The sequence below is a fragment of the Lynx rufus genome, unplaced genomic scaffold (assembly GCF_022079265.1).
Source record: "Lynx rufus isolate CCGP_SWC_20201006 ecotype Redwood Valley unplaced genomic scaffold, mLynRuf1.p SCAF_9, whole genome shotgun sequence".
NCBI classification, from domain to species: Eukaryota; Metazoa; Chordata; class Mammalia; order Carnivora; family Felidae; genus Lynx; species Lynx rufus.
The window spans coordinates 6,620,439-6,640,627 of NW_025814897.1; the positions used below are offsets into that span (position 1 = coordinate 6,620,439).

Below are 20,189 nucleotides of genomic sequence, written 5' to 3' on the forward strand. Positions count from 1 at the left end.
AATGGTTGGCACAAGATACTTCTGGAAGTGCAAGTGCTAAAATGAGCATCATTGAATGTCGGTCTAGTTAAGAAAGATTGGATCCTGGGGACCGAGGGTGGCTCAGTTGGTTGAGCATCTGACTCTTGATCTCAGCTCAGGTCATGATCTCATGGTTCCTGAGATCAAACCCCACATCAGGCTCTGCACTGATAGCACGAAGCCTGTTTGGTATTCTCTCTCTTCCTCTCTCTGTCTCTGTCTCTCTCTCTCTCTCTCCCTCAAAAATTAAAAAAAAAAAAAAAGAAAAGAAAAAGGAAAGAAAGAAGGATTAGATCCTCACATCCCTACCACCATTCCACACATCAGGTGACTTCCCCTCCCCCCACATTGGCAAAAAACTGGAAATTTATTCTTGGAAAAGAATCAAATATACAGTCTTCAGTTGGAAGCACCAGGCATACTTGAGGTTGGGGTCTCTTATTAAAAGTAAGGGCATTAAAAAAAAAAAAAGTAACGGCATTAAGTGAATGCATGCATGTTGGATGCTCTTACAGTCTAGTCCTCCCTCCTCCCCACGCAGCTCCCAGTCAGCCCCTCACCCTTCAAACAGGACATTGGTTAAAAAAAAAATAAAAAACAGAACGCCTGAACATTGGTGAAGTCATTTCTGAAGAATCTGACTAGCCCAAGAAGAGAAACGTAAGTTACCAACATGGGAGTTTCCTCAACTCAGTGATCCGGCCTAATTCTCTGACTGTGGGGCTTTTGGTCTCAAGGAGCAATTGCAAGAAATATTAGGAAATCTGTAATATAAAACCTAGACACCAAAACAGACAGAGACCAGAGGCAACCGGAGAAACAAATTTAATAAGGGGGAAGGGAAGGTTCACAAAGAAAAAAATAACTGTCTTTAATTTACTAATAGAGATAATGGGAAAATACTACAATCATAAAATAAGAACAGGATGCCAATTTTTTAAAAAAAATATTTTGAGAACAAAAGAGCTTTTAGAAACACAGTAGGAAAAAAAATAAAACATTCAAAATAAAGTTGAGGGATGCCTGGGTGGCTCAGTTGGTTAAGCATCTGGCTTGAGCTCAGGTCATGATCTCCCAGTCCGTGGGTTCGAGTCCCGCATCAGGCTCTGCGCTGCAGCTTGCAGACTGGAGCCTGCTTCGGATTCCATGTTTCCCTCCCTCCCTGCCCTTCCCCACTTGTGCTCTATCTCTCAAAAATGAAGAAACATTAAAAAAAATTTTTTTTTAAATAAGCCCAGATTCTCTATCATTCTTCCCATCGACAGGTGGATGTTTTGTTATACAGCAAGCCTGGCCTATCTTTACTAATACATGAGATAATTGTTAAGTCTAGAAGACGTTGTGCAGGAAGGGGGAAGTCACAGTTTACGTCAGGGCTCAGCAATGAAAAGAAAGTCCATGATCAGAATAAACACAGATGCCAAGAAATGATGTATCTAAAATGATGATGTAATGACACTGGCCAGTTGGGGAATGGGGAAAAGTAAGGATAGGGGGCAAGTGCACATGTAACTTTGATAAAAACACAAACTCAGAAAAAGAACGTGAGCATGGTCTGTTCAAATAACTTGAAAATAAGAGCTGAATAATTCAGAGGTAGAATGAAATGAGAAAGAGAGAAACACCAGTGGTAAATCCCAAGACGTGGGGAAATGTACAAAAGCACGGGAAACCCAGCAGCACAGACAAAGCCGTATGGAAAGAGAACGTAAGTCACGAAAAAGTGGGAGGATTAGAACCCGAGGAAAACTGTTGTTTAATTGTGTAGATCACGTAATGCACTGTGCTATATGAAAAATAAAATAATCATGAGAAGATGGTCATTGTCTTATGTTTATTTGGCAGACAGATGCCAGAAAGCATTGGACTGAGTGCTGAAGTCTTTTATATATTTTCTGTTAACAAACCAAATGTACAAAATAAGCATCCTTCCATTATTGCCTTGCAGACAGCGAAACTAGAGACAGTTCCCTTTAATTTCCAAATAAACTGTTTCGATTTTCACACATAACTTGTTCTACCTTCCAGAAGCCGCTGCACAGTACCCATTTGAATTGCTACCAACTTACATACTTCAGAAAACGTGGGTGATTTCGCCTATGTGCTTTTCAGTATCTACTCTCATTCAGCCCATTTCTCTCTCCTTTTGGCTTTGCAAATCCCTACCATAAATACCAAAAGGAGAAAAGCTCTTTGCTATTTCCTTGTTCTCCCATTCGGTCAGCGTTTGCACGCCGCCTGGGCACAGTCTGAGGGGATGACCTTATTCACTTGTTGATGTATTCCTTTACAAATATTGGTAGGACACATCATGTCCAGTTCTGCTAAGATATTAGACAATAGGGATACAGCATTCCAGAAGAAAACAACAAAAATCCTTGCTTTCTCGGGGCTTATCTTGTAATGGGAGGAGTCAGGCTATAACCAAATAAACTGGAAAAACTACATAGGATATCAATGTTAACTGCTGTGGAGGAAAATGGAAGATAAGACTGAAACAGAGCATGTTAGGAGGTGGGAAGCCCCACTATTAAAAAGTGATGATGTGTCATAAAAGGAAAATAGAAGAAGGTGGTCATGGGAGTTGATTCACATTCAAAGAGAGAATATGGCCTGTTAGGTCTTGTTGGTAATGTGTATGTAGCCTCTGCAACCACAGACTTGATATTTTATGCAAATACCCTGGAATTACACAAAGAAGATTTTAATGTTTGTATGGATACCAAAGCATAACTTAAGTCATGAGCTCCAAGTTTCAGAATTTCGGGCCAGAGAGGGGTTGTTAGAGTCAGTAATAATAAAAGGAGAGGGGAGACTTGTCTCTTCGACTGGAAAGCAGTCCTCAGGGCCTGAATGACAAGGCCAGTGAGGCAGGTAAAATAAAGCCTCAACACAACGACTATTCCCAGAAGGGCAGTAGGGATGTAAGGTCAGGGTGAAAAGCACTCACAGGGCTAATGCACTCACAGACTTCTTGCTTCCAGCAGCCTCTGGCATCAAACTGCTTATATCCTCTAAATGCCTGTTTTACAACTGGCAAAGCCACAAAAAGGACATTTCCAGGATGGAACATCTGGTTCGTTTTACCTAAGTAAAGTCAGCCAGCGCTCTGTATTTCGTTGCTTTTTTGAGACGCCTGTGCACGGCCAACAAAATTCATAACAACAGCAGACAGGAGCTAGATAATCTTGCCACTTTCAGATAGCATTTCAAAATCAGTAACTATAATATAGTACAAATAATCTTGTGCATTCCAGGACCTGTGGACTTTTGTCCTTCATAGGACAACAGCATTTTGTTTTCCGTGCCCTCCAGGAAACTAGGTAACTGCTTACTTTGAGATATTTACATTTTTTAGAATCTCAGGAATCATGTCGTTTGGGTCAAAAAAATACTTCAAACTCCCGAAGGCATTTCATTCACACTCGATTGCATTGCTTCTGTATTAAGTGATTCGTTGCAAATGGAAGCAGACTGGAATGCGGTCACTACCATGTGTCCACATGTTATTTCAGAGCATCTGTCGGTTAAGCATCTGACGTCGGCTCAGGTCATGATCTCACGGTTTGTGAGTTCGAGCCCCACATCGGGCTCTGTGCTGACAGCTCGGAGCCCGGAGCCTGCTTCACGTTCTGTGTCTCCCTCTCTTTCTGCCCCTCCCCGTTCGTGCTCTCTCTCTCTTTCTCTCAAAAATAAATAACCATTTTTTAAAGTTTTTAAAAATTAAAAAAAGAATAAACTGCGGCTCCAGGGTGGCTCAGGCGGTTAAGTGTCCAACTGTGGCTCATGTTGTGATCTCACAGCGCATGAGTTTGAGCCCACGTCGGACTCCGTGCTGGCAGCTTAGAGCCCACTTCGGATCCTCTGTCTCCCTCGCTCTCTACCCCTCCCCCCCCCTCATGCTCTTTCTCTCTCTCAAAAAAAAATAAACAAACAAACCTTGCAGATGAATGGTTAAAAGAAAACGTGGTATAAACATACCGCTGAATAGTCTTCAGCCACAAAAAAAGAAGGAAATCCTGTCACATGCTACGACATGGGTGACCCTTGAGGACATTATGCTGAGTGAAATAAGCCAGTTACAGAAGGACGAATGCTGCGTGATTCTATGGATACAAGTTGTCTAAAGTAGTCAGACTCATGGAATCAGAAAGCATAGTGGTTACCAGAGGCTGGAGTGGGGAAGAGGAGGAAATGAGCTGCTGTTCGACGGGAATGGAGTGTCAGTCATGCAAGATGAGACAGTTCTAGAGATCCGCCGTATGGCACCGTGCTTGCAGCTGACGATAGTGTAGCGCACGCTTTAAAAATTGTTAGGAGGGTGGATCTCATCTTATGTGTTGTTTACCCACAATAATTCCAAAGAAAAATGAGTTTTGGCCTCACGAAACCATGTTGAACATTACAAAATGTCTGTTGCTTTGTTTTCTGCCCTCTTCCCTTACAAACTGTGCGGACACTATCGACCGGGGCTTTGGCCCCCAGTACCAAAAGCGGCTTGAGGACCCTGATCTAAAACGAAAGTTACTGGAAGCGTGTCTGAGGCACAGAGACATGACTGGGAGCTGGGAGGACCGGGCTTGGAATGAATCGAAAGATTGCAGGCATTCTGGGCAGCAGGCACCACGGGGGGCCAGTGTGGTCCTCACCATATTGTTGCCCCTTTTTTGCCTGTTCTCCCACTTCCATAAGAAGCCCCAAATGACCAGTTGGCAGTCTCAGCTGATTTGGTGGAAGCATCACAGGGTTCTCTAGTGAAAGCGTTTCTCCTTTGGATACTAAAACCTTGACATCAGCAGAGTTCAGAGTCACAGGGATTAGAAGCAACAAAAAATTGTAGTGACTCATTAAGTGCGATTGTGAGAGGTACCGTCACCCCACCTCCACCCTTTGTTCCCCAAACCACAGCATCTGTGCCTGAGGAGCCCCCCCCCACCACACACACACACACACACACACACACACACACACACACTGTATCCCTCGCTAGTTTAAAACACAAATGTCGTGGATCATCCCAAAATCTCACAAGGTGTTACCTCCTGGACATTGGTGTAACAGAATCTTAGCCCATTCCACGGTTTTATAAGGCCAGATGCTTGTAGGTGATTGTGACATGGTGAGATCAACGAATCCCATGGCACCCGCCCATTTCCCTGTCTCCTCCTCGGCTAAGTGAGAGCTTTGATCTGCAGCCAAGTGTGGGATACCATGTCTAGATGTAAGGGATTCTGTAAGTTCATAGACGGCGGTGCTGGCATGGTTTGAGTCCAGCGTAAACGTCTGTTACGGCGAGGACGCATCAGTGTCCCTTCCATCATGGTCCCCCCAGAGTAAGATGCCATACCAAAAGTGTCAGTAGCTGCTCGAAAGTTAACTATTAAGCTGAAAAGAACAGATACTGCGCTTGATCTTAGCCCAAAGGCTGAGAAGCGATGGACAGTTAACTATTAAACAGTGACAGTCCAGGAGAGAGGACGTCTTTGTTGAGCCCAGTCACAGCCTCCATCTTTCCGCCGTGATGTCTTTGAGTCCAAACTGGGGTAGAAATACTGACAGATAATGGTAGGGCAGGATATTTTGTTTCACCAGTTATTAGGAACTCCTCCACAGAGGGGAGGCTGGGGTGCGTATTCACACAGAATACAAGGATTCATGTGCTCTAGACCCATCCGCATACCTCTTCTTCCCCAGACCTCCTTCTTATCAGTGCCCTGATCTTGTTTTTTCCACCATGCCAAACCTTTAGCCTCTGCTCATGAATTGGTGTAGATCCCTACCTACCTGTCTCCATCTCTTCCTCTGCAAAAAGTTCCACTAGAAGTTCCAGGAACGGGAGGGGTCTCTTTTCCACTGACCTTCAAGTCCATGGTGGAGTGGGGCTGACCATTGTCAGCATAGTGTGCAGCGCCATGTGTGAGGCAGACTTGAGTTTCTTCCTCTTCAGTTATGGGGAAATCCAGATGAGGCCATGGGTTGAGAGGGTCCTGCAAAAGCAGGCCTGCTTGGGGTGTGAGCCTTGTCACTCCAGGTCCCCTTAGGATCTACCCCTGTCTTACGTGTACATATGGCTTCCGCTTGGTGACTAAGATCCAGCCTGATGAAACGAGAATACCTAGCTCCTGATGAGCACTCAGATTACACAGTCACTTGGTGTCCCACAGCTAGGAATTTAGGCTCTGTCAAAGCCAGGTTTAAGCCAAGAACTACTTCTCAAAAGTATGATGGCTTTTGGCAAAAAGGGTGTACCTTTCTTCCCAAATGCCGCTCTTGTAATTGTCTAATGGGTCCCTCCTCGGGCCTGATAGAGCATCCCAGTCTGCCATAGGTACTTCAGGCAAGCACCGTTAGGTCTGATGGACCATGGGCCAAGTAGCAAAGCTGCTTGTATTGTTGCTTGGACCAGCTGAAGGGACGTCTCTTGCCTTCAGCCCTGTTCAAGCTAGTGGCCTACTGGCTGTCCCACTAAATGGGTCAGAGAGGTAGATTCGGATACTATACTAGTGTCCTCCAAGAGCCAAAAAGGCCCACCAAGTATTAGGCTTTTTTCTTCTTGGTAGGGGGCATAAGATACCACAGCTTGTCTTTGGAGAGGTTTTCACAGCATGCCTCAGATTAAGAGATCCCTGTCCCCCAAGACACTTCACAGAAATTACTACCATATTTTCATGGGATGTATATTTAGGATACGTGGATATATGTTTCATTTACCCACTCTCCCCTGCCACTGGCACACTCATAGCAACTCAGTGACCTTGGTGTGAGAACATAACATGCTGCTAATAGATCTTAATGTTGGGCACCGACGTGATCTTAATGTTCTTTTTTCGCACTAGTATCTCTTTCCCTCAAACGTTCTCATTCTCTCTGCCATTTCTCCCATTTCCCCAATGGCTGTGTTCATGGCTTTACCAAATCAATCATTTATTCCCTCACTAAGAATGTACTGAGTGCCCACTTTGTGCCAGGCCCTTGAGAATCACTGGATAATCCGTGATGAGCATAGACACGGCGCCCACTACCTCTCACAATTAGCAACCCAACATCCTGGATTCAGAAAGTGGAAAGCAGTGGAGAAGGATGGTATGCAAGAGTACTAGCCTTGAACACAGTGATTCTGCCCACCAACCTGAGAAACAGATTCTGACCAAACCACCGCCATTTTTCCTTCAATGCAGGTGTCTAATGAGAGGAGTAAAGTGTTCCTCCCGTTCTGTTTCGTGGGGAGAAAAAGTTTGAAAGGGAAATCCTGTTTCTTCCTATGGTAGAAGCCTACATGTGAGGGAAGAGGGAGAAGAGTTTCTCCTGAACCAGCGCTATTCCTTTGCAGTGATGAGTGTCTACATGGGAGTGGTTATAATTAATTCATAGTGACACCAGCCTGCCTGGTTGAGTGATTTTCCCCAGAAACATTCAGCTGCACGCTGGCCTGATCCGGAGGTAGTTTTCCCAGATGAGTATAGCAGTGGGGGGGAGGAGCTTGGGAATTTAGATATTTCTAAGAGAACAATTATAGTGATGTCTCATGGAAGGCAGTAAAAATAGGAGGGTGTTAATGGATAGCAAGTCATGGAATTGCTGAGTAGATTACAAATCTTGATAACATTTTGAAATTATCACAGTAAAAATATGCTGCAGGCTATGAGATTTTGATCAAAACGTGGGCTGTATATTTGCAGTTTTGGAAGTAGTGAATTTCTGATGATGAAAAGGAAGTAGGTGAGAAAGACAGAATGACGAGGATAGTTCATTAGAAATGAGGAAGCCACAGGGCGACCGAATGGCTCAGTTGGCATCCGATTTCAGCTCAGGTCATGATTTCATGGTTCCTGAGTTCGAGCTCTGCGTCAGGCTCTGTGCTGACATCTCAGAGCCTGGAGCCTGCTTTGGATTCTGTCTCCCTCTCTCTCAGCCCTTCTCCTGCTTGTGCTCCCTCTATCTCTTTCTCAAAAATAAATAAACATTACAAAAAAAAAAAAAAAGAAAAGAAATGAAGAAATCAGGTAACAGAGATGACACCAGACAGCTCCTCCAAATAAGTGTTGAAGTCAGCGAACAGAATGAGAGGAAGTGCGATGGAAAGAAAAGCGAAGCAAAGTGCTCGAGTCTTCAGCATGCGGGGAATGACCTCGCACTTGGCAGATGACAGAAGATGATAGAGCCAGATGGCAGAAACCTCAAAGGAGCAGGGACTTTTTTTCTTTTCTTTTCTTTTCTTTTTTTTACAACTGGAGTTGGGAGACAGTTCTCTGGAAGTGGCCCTGGGAAGCAGAAGCCACCGCCTCTTGCGCCTACAGAATGAACAACTTGAACGTGTTGCGGGGGGGAAGCCGTGTGGTCAGGAAATGAAATTAAATACAGCAGCTTTCAGTAAGGCAAGGAGGAGGGGAAAACACTCCGAGAGGAGACTGTTCTTTAAAATGGGATGGAAGTTCCTAATAGTGTAGTTTTCAAGGTATAAAAGAAGGAGGTTTCTTTTATAATCAAAAGGAGATCTTCTGGGGCGCCTGGGTGGCTCAGTTGGTTGAACCTCCGACTTCAGCTCAGGTCATGATCTCACGGTCCGTGGGTTCGAGCCCCGCGTCAGGCTCTGTGCTGACAGCTCAAAGCCTGGAGCCTGCTTCAGATTCTGTTCTCCCTCTTTCTCTGCACCTCCCCCGTTCGTGCTCTTTCTCCCTCTCAAAAATAAATAAACATTAAAAATAAAAAAGGAGATCTTCCACTTGGGGGGGACAAAGATCTTCCATGATTCACCTTCCCCATTGTATCACCATCATGCTAGATTTATCCCCTTTCCAGTCTCGCCAGAGGGGTAGCATCATAACTCTTAACTTTCCCAAAGCACACCTGAGACCAGATTGGAATGCATTCATTTATTTCTCTCTCCCTTCTCTTCCTTCTTTCCTTCCATGGCCCACCCCCCCTCCCCCCGATATTTTTTTCTTTTCTTTAATCCATTCATTCAGTGAGACTTTCAGAGTCCAGAAGAAAATGGTTATAAAGTAACCTGCAGCAAGATGTTGTTGCTTATAAAGAATTGTTCCCCCAGGGTGCCTGGGTGGCTCAGTTGGTTGAGCATCCAACTTCAACTCAGGTCACAATCTCACAGTTCGTGAGTTTGAGCCCCGCATCAGGCTCTGTGCTGACAGCTCAGAACCTGGGGTCTGCTTCAGATTCTGTGTGTCCCTCTCTCTCTGCCCCTCCCCTGTTCATGCTCTGTCTCTCTCTCTCTCTCTCAAAAGTAAATAAACATGTAAAAATTTTAAAAAAAGAATTCTTATCATCAACTCAAATTCTTTACAGGGAGGCTGACCTACATAGTTATTTTAGGATCTGTACCCTACCTATAATACTCTCGAGAACTTATGGATACCTAAGTGTTACCCAAGAAAGGAGGTCCAGAGAAAGATACACGCTCCCTTTCAAGGTCCAGTTTCAGTCGGTAGCCTGTGTCTTCCCCTAAATAACTGACAGTAAGGATGCCCAACTGTGTTAGGGAAAACCTACCCCAGGGCACAACTGTGTCTGAATCTGAAGCCTAACCATATCAGAATTCTAAACTAATATCTGTACCCACACACAGAAACTGAAGGCCAAGTTATTATGTAGAAAATGGCAGATGTCATATTGAGACCATTTATCCCAACTAATCATTAATAAGGGCTGTTTCTATAGTGTATATGGCATAGAATTTGCTATAATTTTGTTCTATAGAATGATTTGCCAACTGTATTCCTAATATGTTTGCAAAATTAAACACACAGGCCTGGAAAACATGGCATTTTCTCCAGTGTAAGACATGCCTCTGCCTAATATACGAGCATCTCAACATTGAGTTTTCAACCACAAAAGTATGTTTTTATAAATTAAACTAATGGTAAATTAAAGAGAAGGGAGAATAAAAGTAATGCCAACTCAGTGCTGAGTAAATTAAAGCTTTCAGTTCAATCACATAGCCTTAATTAGGTTTCTCTTAAGGCGCCGCACATCTACCTAAATTCACACATATAAAGATGAAAAGCAAAACAATAACAAATTATGCCTCGGTTTTTTTTTTAAAGCAGCAACTTAAACGAACTGCAGTATTTGTAGCCTGACAAATATAGTGGGAGATTTTTCTTACTGTCAGTGGCCGTAGAACGCAGTAGTCCTTCAGAAAATATTCCTAAAATATTCACTTGAGAATCTCTCTGCTAAAAATTCTGAGGAAAAACAGGGAAGTGGGAGAAAGGCAAAGAAAGAAGAGGTAAAGATACTTTCTTCACACTCCCACAGCAAATGGTACCAAGGAAGGCGTGGGAGAGGTAGAGAGAGCCCCAGTGACCCACTGGCCTTCCACAAAGATCTCTCGTAGCCAGGCAAGTAAGAGAGGCTCATCTCAATGCTCGAGGTCACTGACAACTTGGAAACTGAGACACACGTGACCTGTGCCTCCTACAGCATTTAGCACTTCCCTCTCCAATAAGATTACTTAATCCGATATGACAGATATCAAGTAGCATCTATCATTTGCCAGGCAATAGGATTGTTAGATACATAGAGGAAAAATGTTTGACCCTCAAGGAGCCTTGAACTGCGTGGGAGACGTCCCAGCCAATCCAATCAGTACATTGTGAAAGTGGACGTAATCATAATGGCGGTATGCCAAAGGCTCAATGGAATATAAGAGATTGCCTAAGAGAGGTGGGGAACAAGAGGTCAGTGACAGGGAAGACTTCTCATATTCATGATTTTTGAGCTGACTCTTGAAGGAGAAATAGGAGTTTGGTAGGCAGAAAAGGGTAGAAGACATTCTAGGTAGAAAAACAACACGTAAAAGCAAGATATATAAAATAGTATGGCCTTGCCACCTTGCCTCATGATTCAATCAGAAGGCGCCCGGATAGCTCAGTCGGTTAAGCATCCAATTCTTGATTTCGGCTCAGGTCATGATATCACGGTTCATGAGATCCAGCCCCGCGTAGGGCTCTATGCTGACGGTGCAGAGCCTGCTTGGGATTCTCTTTCTCTCTCTCTGCCCCTCCTCTGCTCACACACACATGCGCACACACACTCCCTCTCTATCAAAATAAATTAATAAACTTAAAAAAAGAAAGAAGGAAAACAGATAGGAACAGCACACTTGAGGGTTAACTGAAAGTTTAACCAAGTGACTATTTCTGGAGATATGTATGGGCAAGGTCACCAAAAAAGGATGGTGAGGTGTTCAGAGTTACCCGCAGCGAGGGGCGCCTGGGTGGCTCAGTCGGTTAAGCGTCCGACTTCGGCTCAGGTCATGATCTCGCGGTCCGTGAGTTCGAGCCCTGTGTGGAGCCTGCTTCAGATTCTGTCCCCCCTCTCTCTGCTCCTCCCCCACTCATGCTCTGTCTCTCTCTCTCCTTCAAAAATAAATTAAAACATTTTTGAGGGGCGCCTGGGTGGCTCAGTCGGTTAAGCGTCCGACTTCGGCTCAGGTCATGATCTCGTGGTCTGTGGGTTCGAGCCCCGCGTCGGGCTCTGTGCTGACGGCTCAGAGCCTGGAGCCTGTTTCGGATTCTGTGTCTCCCTCTTCCTCTGACCCTCCCCTGTTCATGCTCTCTCTCTCTCTGTCTCAAAAATAAATAAATGTTAAAAAAAAAAATTTAAAAGAAAACATTTTTGAAAAATTAAAAAAAAAAAAAAAAAAAAAAGAGTTAGCCACAGTGAGAAGCCATTCACCGGCCAAAAGAGACAGGAAAGAGAATGGGATTACCTGAACCCAGCAGAACCCATGAGAAAGGCACTACCCAACAGGAACCTTGACCAGAAATAGGAACAAGCTACTGCCAAGCCAGGGTCTAGGGGAGACAAAGAGAAGGGTAGATACCCTGACCTCCTTCCTCTGGTCACCAGCTGATGCCTCCATTGGCTAAGCCCCACAGCAAGCCCAAGGACAAGGAAGTGTGGAAAAGCTTTCCGTAGATGACACCTTCCCAAGGCCCAGACAAGAGCAGACACTAGATTTAGGGGCCAAATCAAATGCCTAGCACAGATTCATAACCCATGTGCAAGCAACTTCCTGTTTCTCGAATAGGTATCGCACAGGACCATTCCTGTAACGCACGTTGTAACAGGCTTGGCTTTGTTTCTTCTTTCCCAGCTAATGGAGAGAGGAGCTCCTTGAATTAAATGACAGGGACAGAGAAATTCTTAAGATCTGGTTTGTTGGGTAACCTCTGCCCTTCACCAAATCTTCCTATCGTCATATTTTTAATCACAGTAATGTAATAATCTATCAGATACTTTTTTGTTGTTGTTGTTATTATGTTTATTTTGAGAGAGAGAGAGAGAGAGAAAGACAGGACACACGTGGGGGAGGGGCAGAGAGAGAAGGAGACACAGAATCTGAAGCAGGCTCCAGGCTCTGAGCTGTCAGCACAGAGCCCCACACGGGGCTCGAACTCACAAACCGTGAGATCATGACCTGAGCCCAAGTTGGACGCTCAACCGGCTGAGCCACCCAGATGCCCCTCTATCAGATACTTTAAAATAAAAACACATAGTCTTAAGTGTGAGATAACATACCATGTAAGTGCTTATTTATCTATCTGAAAATACCTACACTTTAATGTTCTGTCAGTGGATGAAACCCGCTCTCCTCTTAGTCTCAGAATATTTTGGTTCACTTAAGACACTTCCTATTTGGCTGGGGCGCCTGGGTGGCTCAGTTCGTTAAGCGTCTGACTTCAGCTCAGGTCATGATCTCACTATTCGTGAGTTCGAGCCCCGCATCAGGTTCTGTGCTGACAGCTCGGAGCCTGGAGCCTGATTCGGATTCTGTGTCTCCCTCTCTCTGTCCCTCCCCTGCTCGTGCTGTGTCTCTGCCTCTCAAAAATAAATAAATAAAAAAAAAAAAAGACACTTTGTATTTGGCTTATAAATTCTAGTGAAGTCACATTACGTCACCTTCAGATTTCATTACGGTGGGAGCAGAACAACTTATTCTTTCACAACCTGTTTTTCTATTTATTTTTCAGATCAATAACTCGATCTTATTACCGCAACTCAGTTGGCGGATTTTTAGTATTTGACATTACCAACCGACGGTCTTTTGAGCACGTGAAAGATTGGCTGGAAGAAGCAAAAATGCACGTACAGCCATTTCGGATTGTATTTCTGCTGGTGGGACATAAATGCGACCTGGCTTCGCGACGTCAGGTTACAAGGGAAGAAGCCGAAAAGCTGTCAGCAGACTGTGGTATGAAGTATATAGAAACCTCAGCAAAGGATGCCACAAATGTGGAGGAATCCTTTACAATCCTGACCAGAGACATATATGAACTTATCAAAAGGGGAGAGATTTGTATTCAAGATGGCTGGGAAGGGGTTAAAAGCGGCTTTGTTCCAAATACGGTGCATTCTTCTGAGGAAGCGGTAAAACCCAGGAAAGAATGCTTCTGCTGACTTCCCACAGGCCAGAGGACTCCCGTGAACAGACTGGGTGTCATCCCAGGATCAATACCAACGTTAACTTCAGCAGGAGACGCCATGGCAGCATTTAGGACACAGTTATAAATCGATGCTAATGCTATTTTGTAAGGTATTTAGTTCAGAGCGCTATGCTTGCTGGTGACGCTACCAGATTGGGGGTCGTGCTAAATTATCAGGCAAAGCAGACAACCTTTTCTTGAAACTGGAGTGTCTCCGGAACGATCCCCGTTCTCCCTTTGTTAGCACATAGCTAACCTTAATGTTCGCATATACCAATATTACTCATTTTTCTTGACAGTTTGAAATGGGTTTTTTGTGCATATATAATCTGATCGAAAAGATTCTATCAGGAATTACATTCTCCTGAGCTCATCTGTTAATGCTGAATAGCAAAGTGGATTTAAAAGTGCAGTGTTTGCTTACAAAGGAAACGATCTCAGAGGTATCGTCAACTAGGACGAAAATAATAATTCCATATTTAATGTGCCAGATTTTAAACCATTCTTTGAAATATTTATCCTCCCTTAATTTACCTGAACGTAAGAAAATAAGTTTTATACTCATTTTTGTTCTCTGATTTCTTGCTCTTGATAGATTTATGTTTTGTAAAGATATCTAAGGATCCAAGCAAAATATTTTATCGCAAATATTTGTAAAAATAAAAATGAAGGACCGTTCATCAGCAAGTGTTTTGATGTTATAGTATATTGTCCTTATTTAGACAAGAAAAGTTCATTTATATACCGACATTTTCAAAGAAAGTAAATGCAATTTACCTTGAACTGTTGTCGAAATTATCAGTATAGGTAAATACGGAATGTTTTTAGTGATCGCTTTTTTGTCCAATTAAGTTTCTGAATTTCCCGGTTCTGGGACAAGAAAAGTATAGGAAAGAAAGATTTTTCTGGGCAAGGAAGATTGGTTAGATGTTTGATATATTTAGCATTCAAATTGCGTTTCAGTAAAATTAAAGATAGAATAATGAGTTAAGGCTATAAAATGACTTTTGAGTTTTCTAATTTTTAACTTATTGATTAAATTCTCCTCCTGGAAGGGACATTTTGATAACAATAGTTTACAGCATACATTTCTGTTCTGTTCTGTGAAGCATTCCCAATCACAAAGGGGCACCAAATGCAGCCACCTTTTTGGAATTATGAGGTTTACTGTCAACCTGCAGTATCTTCATTTGTTTGAAAACCAAAGTGATATGGTGGAAAGAATATTTAACGAGAAATCAGAGTACCTGGGTTTTAAGCTTGCCTTTGCTGTACCGGTATCTGAACACGAGTGAGTCGCTTAATCTTGCTAAGCATCCATTGTCTTAACTGTAAGATGAGAATAATAACCCCATTTATTGTGTCTCATGGACTAATTTTGAGAATCAAGCGAATCATGTGACAAAGCTTTGTAAACAGAGAAAGCATTATGCAAATACATAATGAGTTTGGTCTCAGCTGCTCGCGGGCATACTATTATATTTACAATGGATGAGAATGTTGTTTTCTCATATTCTTTCCCATTTCCACATTCTGCAGAGGGAGCAGAGGAAGGTGCAGGCTTTCCTGGACCCGAGGGATCTCTTGGTTTCATGTGTGCCCTGTGCCCTCGTGCCCTGAAACACTGCTCCTCCCAAGTGGAAATGATTGGGAGGGAAATCCCAGGAGACGTAACTCCATCCGGAATCATGTTTGAATGTGGTTTTGTGCATCTTTGAAGTAGATATTTGATTATATTTTAAATAATTGTACATTTTCTAGGTTCATGGAAGTATTTTTAATAGTGCTTATGGAGAGAAGAATATAAATTATAACATCACTGTAAGATTTTGAATAGTTGTATTGTCAACATTTTCTTGATCTCCTTGCATTCGTTTCACTTGAGTGAGTTCAAACTGTAATTGATCAGGTAAGAATACCTGTCCCCGCCAAATGTGAAACTATTTATTTTTACTGCTACCATTTTAAATCTTACGTTACGGTTTTGCACCAGTCCAAAATGGCACCAACTCAAAAACTGGGTATCTAACAACAGTTTAAAGTTTAAACAGGCACCTGTGCCTACTTGTGAAGTTAAACAACTAAAATATAAAATATGATTTAACTTCTGGACACCCTTTATAATACTAATGGTGGGGTAAAACTAACATTCAGGCTAAAGGGTTCTGATGTTTTTCAAGACTTAGAATAGAACTAAGGAGGCAGAAGAAACAAACGGAAATGCAGGGCCCCCAAAGTTGATACTTAACCAAGGTCACACATGAGCAGAAGCAAGCCTAGATCTCTAGTTCTCCTTATACCTTAGTTGGGGTTCTTTTCATTACCATGCTGTGTCAGGTGTGTGTGTGTGTGTGTGTGTGTGTGTGTGTGTGTGCTGAAGAAAAGGGAAAATGTGATCTAACTGAATCCACAAAATTCTAAAATTGGCCATATAATTTTGAGGTTATGGAAGAGTGGTTTGTGGTACAACAATATTAAAATGAACAATAACTACAAAGATCTGAGTTCTTATGCAAGGTTGCCAAATTTCTGTATAACCTTAGCCAGATATCTTTATCCATATAGATATATCTATATAAAATAACTGACCTATTTTCTTACACATCATTATGGAGAATGTGGATAGTGACACCGAAATAGTAAAAATGTTTGCTCCAGGCAAAACATTTTGACTAAGTGTCTTAGAAGTCGGGTATACTTGAATCAGATATCATTGATATTATTTCATTTCAATTATTCAATTTAAATTTAAACCTATTTAAATTTAAAATTTAAAACTAACGGATGATGTAGCTAATTACTAAGTATTTTTAATAAACATGATAAAAAGGAAATGAAAAACTATCTAATCATATGATACCCTTTCCCTGAGAAATGCTTCTCATCTTGAACTGTATTAACACTTCGCATACAGTAATGTGATGTTCATTAAATGGTAAGCTGAAGCCAAAATGATTTTGTAAACAGAATGCTTTTAAATGTGGCCTTTATGTACATAATAGTAGCAAACAAGATTTCTTGGAGAGTTTACACTAGATTTCCAAAAGCCTCAAAATACTCCATGATTGTTTCCAGGGGCGACCAAAGCAGCCTTTATTACCATTAAGAGGACTTTCCCAATCTATTAATCCAACTTTATAGTATTCAAAAACTGAATCTATGGATTAATAAAATCCTTTTAAGAGTACTTTTGATTCTATATTGCCTTTGGTTCAATCAAGTACAAAGCCTCGCAGACTTGAAAGAGTGCACTATATTTGAATAATTTCCTTAGGTCTGACCGAGTGACAAGGATGTGAAAGACTAAAGACCCATTTCATAAGCTGATTCATTTGTTCCCCAGTAACTGCCTGCAAAGATTTAGTTGGAAATGCAAAGGAAGCATGTAATCTTTAAGAAAAAAAAAAGAAGAAAGACTATAAAGGCTTCAAAGTTAGGTCCTTTGTGTTTTAAAATAGAGTATGTTCCCAACAAGATGCTTAACTCTTGGAAATTTCACAGCTGGTAAAAAGTTGTCTCTGCTTCCGAATCCAGATCTTTCTAAATCCCCGTGTCTTCACTAAACCTTCCTGAGCGGCCAATCTTCACCTGATACCGAAATAACTAGCAAACCATTCTCCCGAATTTGGGTGAACGACTACATGACTTGGTGTTTCTATATTCCTAGAATGACGGTAGACACACGAGTGCTGAACTGTAACAATCTGTGTCAATCATTACAGACTCTGGTTCGCTTATTACACATAATCATGTTGGAGAGTAAATGAAGAGAAAAGAAGCAATTTTAAGATTATTTTCAAAGTTAATGTTCCTTATTGTTATCTCTCTGGGTAAATTTTTTTTTGTCTTTTTTTTAAATGGTGCCTAAAACATTGTCTCATTGATGTGAACTTTGGTGACTAGCAATCAATGGTTATTATGTTGAATTAATCCTATTGAATGTGGATCTCATATACGTGGTTTTAATTTACACATTCCACGGAGAAACTTGTTTTGCCATAATCATCTCTTGCCATTTTTTTTTCTTAGAATGAAAACCAATGGGAGAAAGATATGGTTTACATTTTTTGAAGTATGTTATGAGTGTTACTTGATTTTAAATAATGAATAAAAAGAATGAGAACTATGGTTGTCACAAGGTTGTTACATTATCCGTCTTTGGGGAACCATCTTTCGTGGTGCTTTCAAAACAGAAACAACCACTTAACTCCAATGACATGCATCTGTGTGTGTGTGTGTGTGTGTGTGTGTGTGTGTGTGTGTTTACAAATGAAGTGCAAAGAAGAACCAAGAGATCCGAAATCCTATTTATATTACGTAATCCTGGTGAAGTGTGAGGCAGAACTCCATGATCAAACAGGTATATATGTGCAGCAAAATGTGTAAATATTTACACTAAAAGAATGTCTGTAGATAACCTGTCACCAATTAAGGTCAGATTGTTTGCTGCCAAGTGAGTTATCAAAAGAATTGTAGACTCCCAGATGGGGCGCCTGGGTGGCTGAGTTGGTTGGGCGTCCGACTTCAGCTCAGGTCATGATCTCACAGTTTGAGGGTTTGAGCCCCTCATCGGGCTCTGTGCTGACAGCTCGAAGCCTGGAGGCTACTTCCGATTCTGTGTCTCCCTCTCTCTCTGCCCCTCCCTCTCTCACACTCTGTCTCTCTCTCTCTGTCAGAAATAAAATAAAGCATTAAAAAATTAAAAAAAAAAGAATTGTAGACTCTCAGTGCTTTTTGGGTTTCCAAATTACTTAAAAGGATGATAGTCTTTTATTATGCCTTGAGAGATAACTCAGAATTTGTGACTTTTTTCTAGTAAGATCATCTTTGTCATGCTTCAGCCTTGCACACAGCAAGAGCTTATTAAATTTTAAATTGAGCTGTTCAATTTCACAAAAAAATTTTAGAACTTCTGCATATATAACCAGTTATACATGTAAAATATTTAAAACAGTGCTTTGCACATAGCAAGCACTTGAGAAATGTCATCTTTCTGTTGTTGTTTTTTAAAGAGAGAGAGCAAGAGCAGGGTAGAGGGGCAGAGAATCCTAAGCAGACTCCATGCTCAGCCCAGAGCCTGATGCGAGGCTTGATCCCACAACCCTGGGATCATGACATGAGCTGAAGTCCGGAGGCTCAACCGACTGAGCCACCCAGGTGCCCCTTTAGTATTACTCTTATAACCACCGAAACGCCAAGAAGCCAGTTTTAATCCCTGGTGTGCCACAAACTAATTGTTGATAAAGGCAGTCTTACAGATCATCGTGAATGGTCGCTACTCTTTGCAATGATCTGATTCTTAGAGTCAGGGGAGAATGCTTTAGCAGGACAAACAGAAGGTGGTACAGTTCCTGGGGAAGACTGGCGACCACCGACAACACTGGAGCAAATGGACAGGTACTCAAATGGGTGTGGCCGTCACGTCTCAGCAGCTGCACTAGAAACAGTCATCACCAGAACAGTGAGTGTGTGTGTGCCGTGTGGTAAGGAGCATGGGCCAAAGGATTGGGCCTCTTATTATATAGAAAATGATTATCAGTAGCATGGGTTTTTAAGAGATTGTTTGGAAATAACTTTATTGACATATAACTTACATTACAATGTACCTGTTTAAGATGTATTATTAGATGATTTTTCTTTTTCTTTTTTAAATTTGTTAATGTTTTATTTATTTTTGAGAGGCAGAGAGAGAGACAGAGCACGAGTTGGGCAGGGGCAGGGAGAGAGGGAGGCACAGAATCTGAAGCAGGCTCCAGGCTCTGAGCTGTCAGCACAGAGCCCAACGCGGGCTCAAACTCACGACCCTGAGATCAAGAGTTTCACACTCTACCAGGTAGGCCAGCCAGATGCCCCAGTACCATTATTTTTTAATGTTTATTTATTTTTGAGACAGAGACAGAGCATGAACAGGGGAGGGTCAGAGAGAGAGGGAGACACAGAATCTGAAACAGGCTCCAGGCTCTGAGCCGTCAGCACAGAGCCCGATGCGGGGCTCGAACTCACGGACCGCGAGATCATGACCTGAGCCGAAGTCGGACACTCAACCGACTGAGCCACCCAGGCGCCCCCCAACAGTACCATTATTTTAATAAAGGAATCCCCACTGTGCAAATACTAGCTCACTGTACAAAATCTGGAAAATATAGAACAATAGAAAGAAGAGGGAAAAATCACCATTAGACCCATCCCCTGAAAATAACGATTTCAATATTTAAGGTATTTCCCCCCTTTGTAATAATACAGCCATGTTGCAAAAAGAAAAATGTCTAATAATAGAGATATAAAGTGGAAGGTGAAAACTTATTTTTGCCCTCCCTGGGTCCATTCCCCTTTAAGAGAAAAATCATTGTTCGCAATTCTGTTTATCCTTCACGTCTTTTTCCTATGTGTTTATACAGATGATACACACAAATATAATGGACAAGGAACACACAAATAAGATCAGTTATAACAGTATTCTGTAACTTGCTTTTTGCACATAACAGTCTTGGCAATATCTTTCATTTTAATACACACTCATTTCGACAACTTCACAAAACGCAATATATACAGGGAAATATCATTTCTTTAGCCACTCTCATTAATAGTCGTTTAGATTGTTTCCAATTTTTTCTACTATAAATAATGTTACAGTGAACATATTGGTGGATATAGGTGTTGGGAAAACGTGTAATTTTTCTGACGTCCTAGATGGATGCGCGGTCAAATGTCATTGTGCAA

General features: G+C 42.1%; 1 protein-coding gene and 1 pseudogene across 1 annotated transcript in view; one reads left to right on the forward strand and one right to left on the reverse strand.

Moving 5' to 3' along the window:
- Nucleotides 1-17,604, forward strand: part of RAB39A (RAB39A, member RAS oncogene family) — a 30,606-nt gene extending 13,002 nt beyond the window's left edge. The window contains exon 2 of the mRNA XM_047071581.1: nucleotides 13,017-17,604. Coding sequence (XP_046927537.1) covers nucleotides 13,017-13,443 — 427 coding nt within the window. The 3' untranslated portion in view covers nucleotides 13,444-17,604. The remainder of the gene's footprint in view (nucleotides 1-13,016) is intronic.
- LOC124506608 (uncharacterized) lies at nucleotides 5,285-5,458 on the reverse strand (annotated as a pseudogene).
- Nucleotides 17,605-20,189: the final 2,585 nt, after the last annotated feature.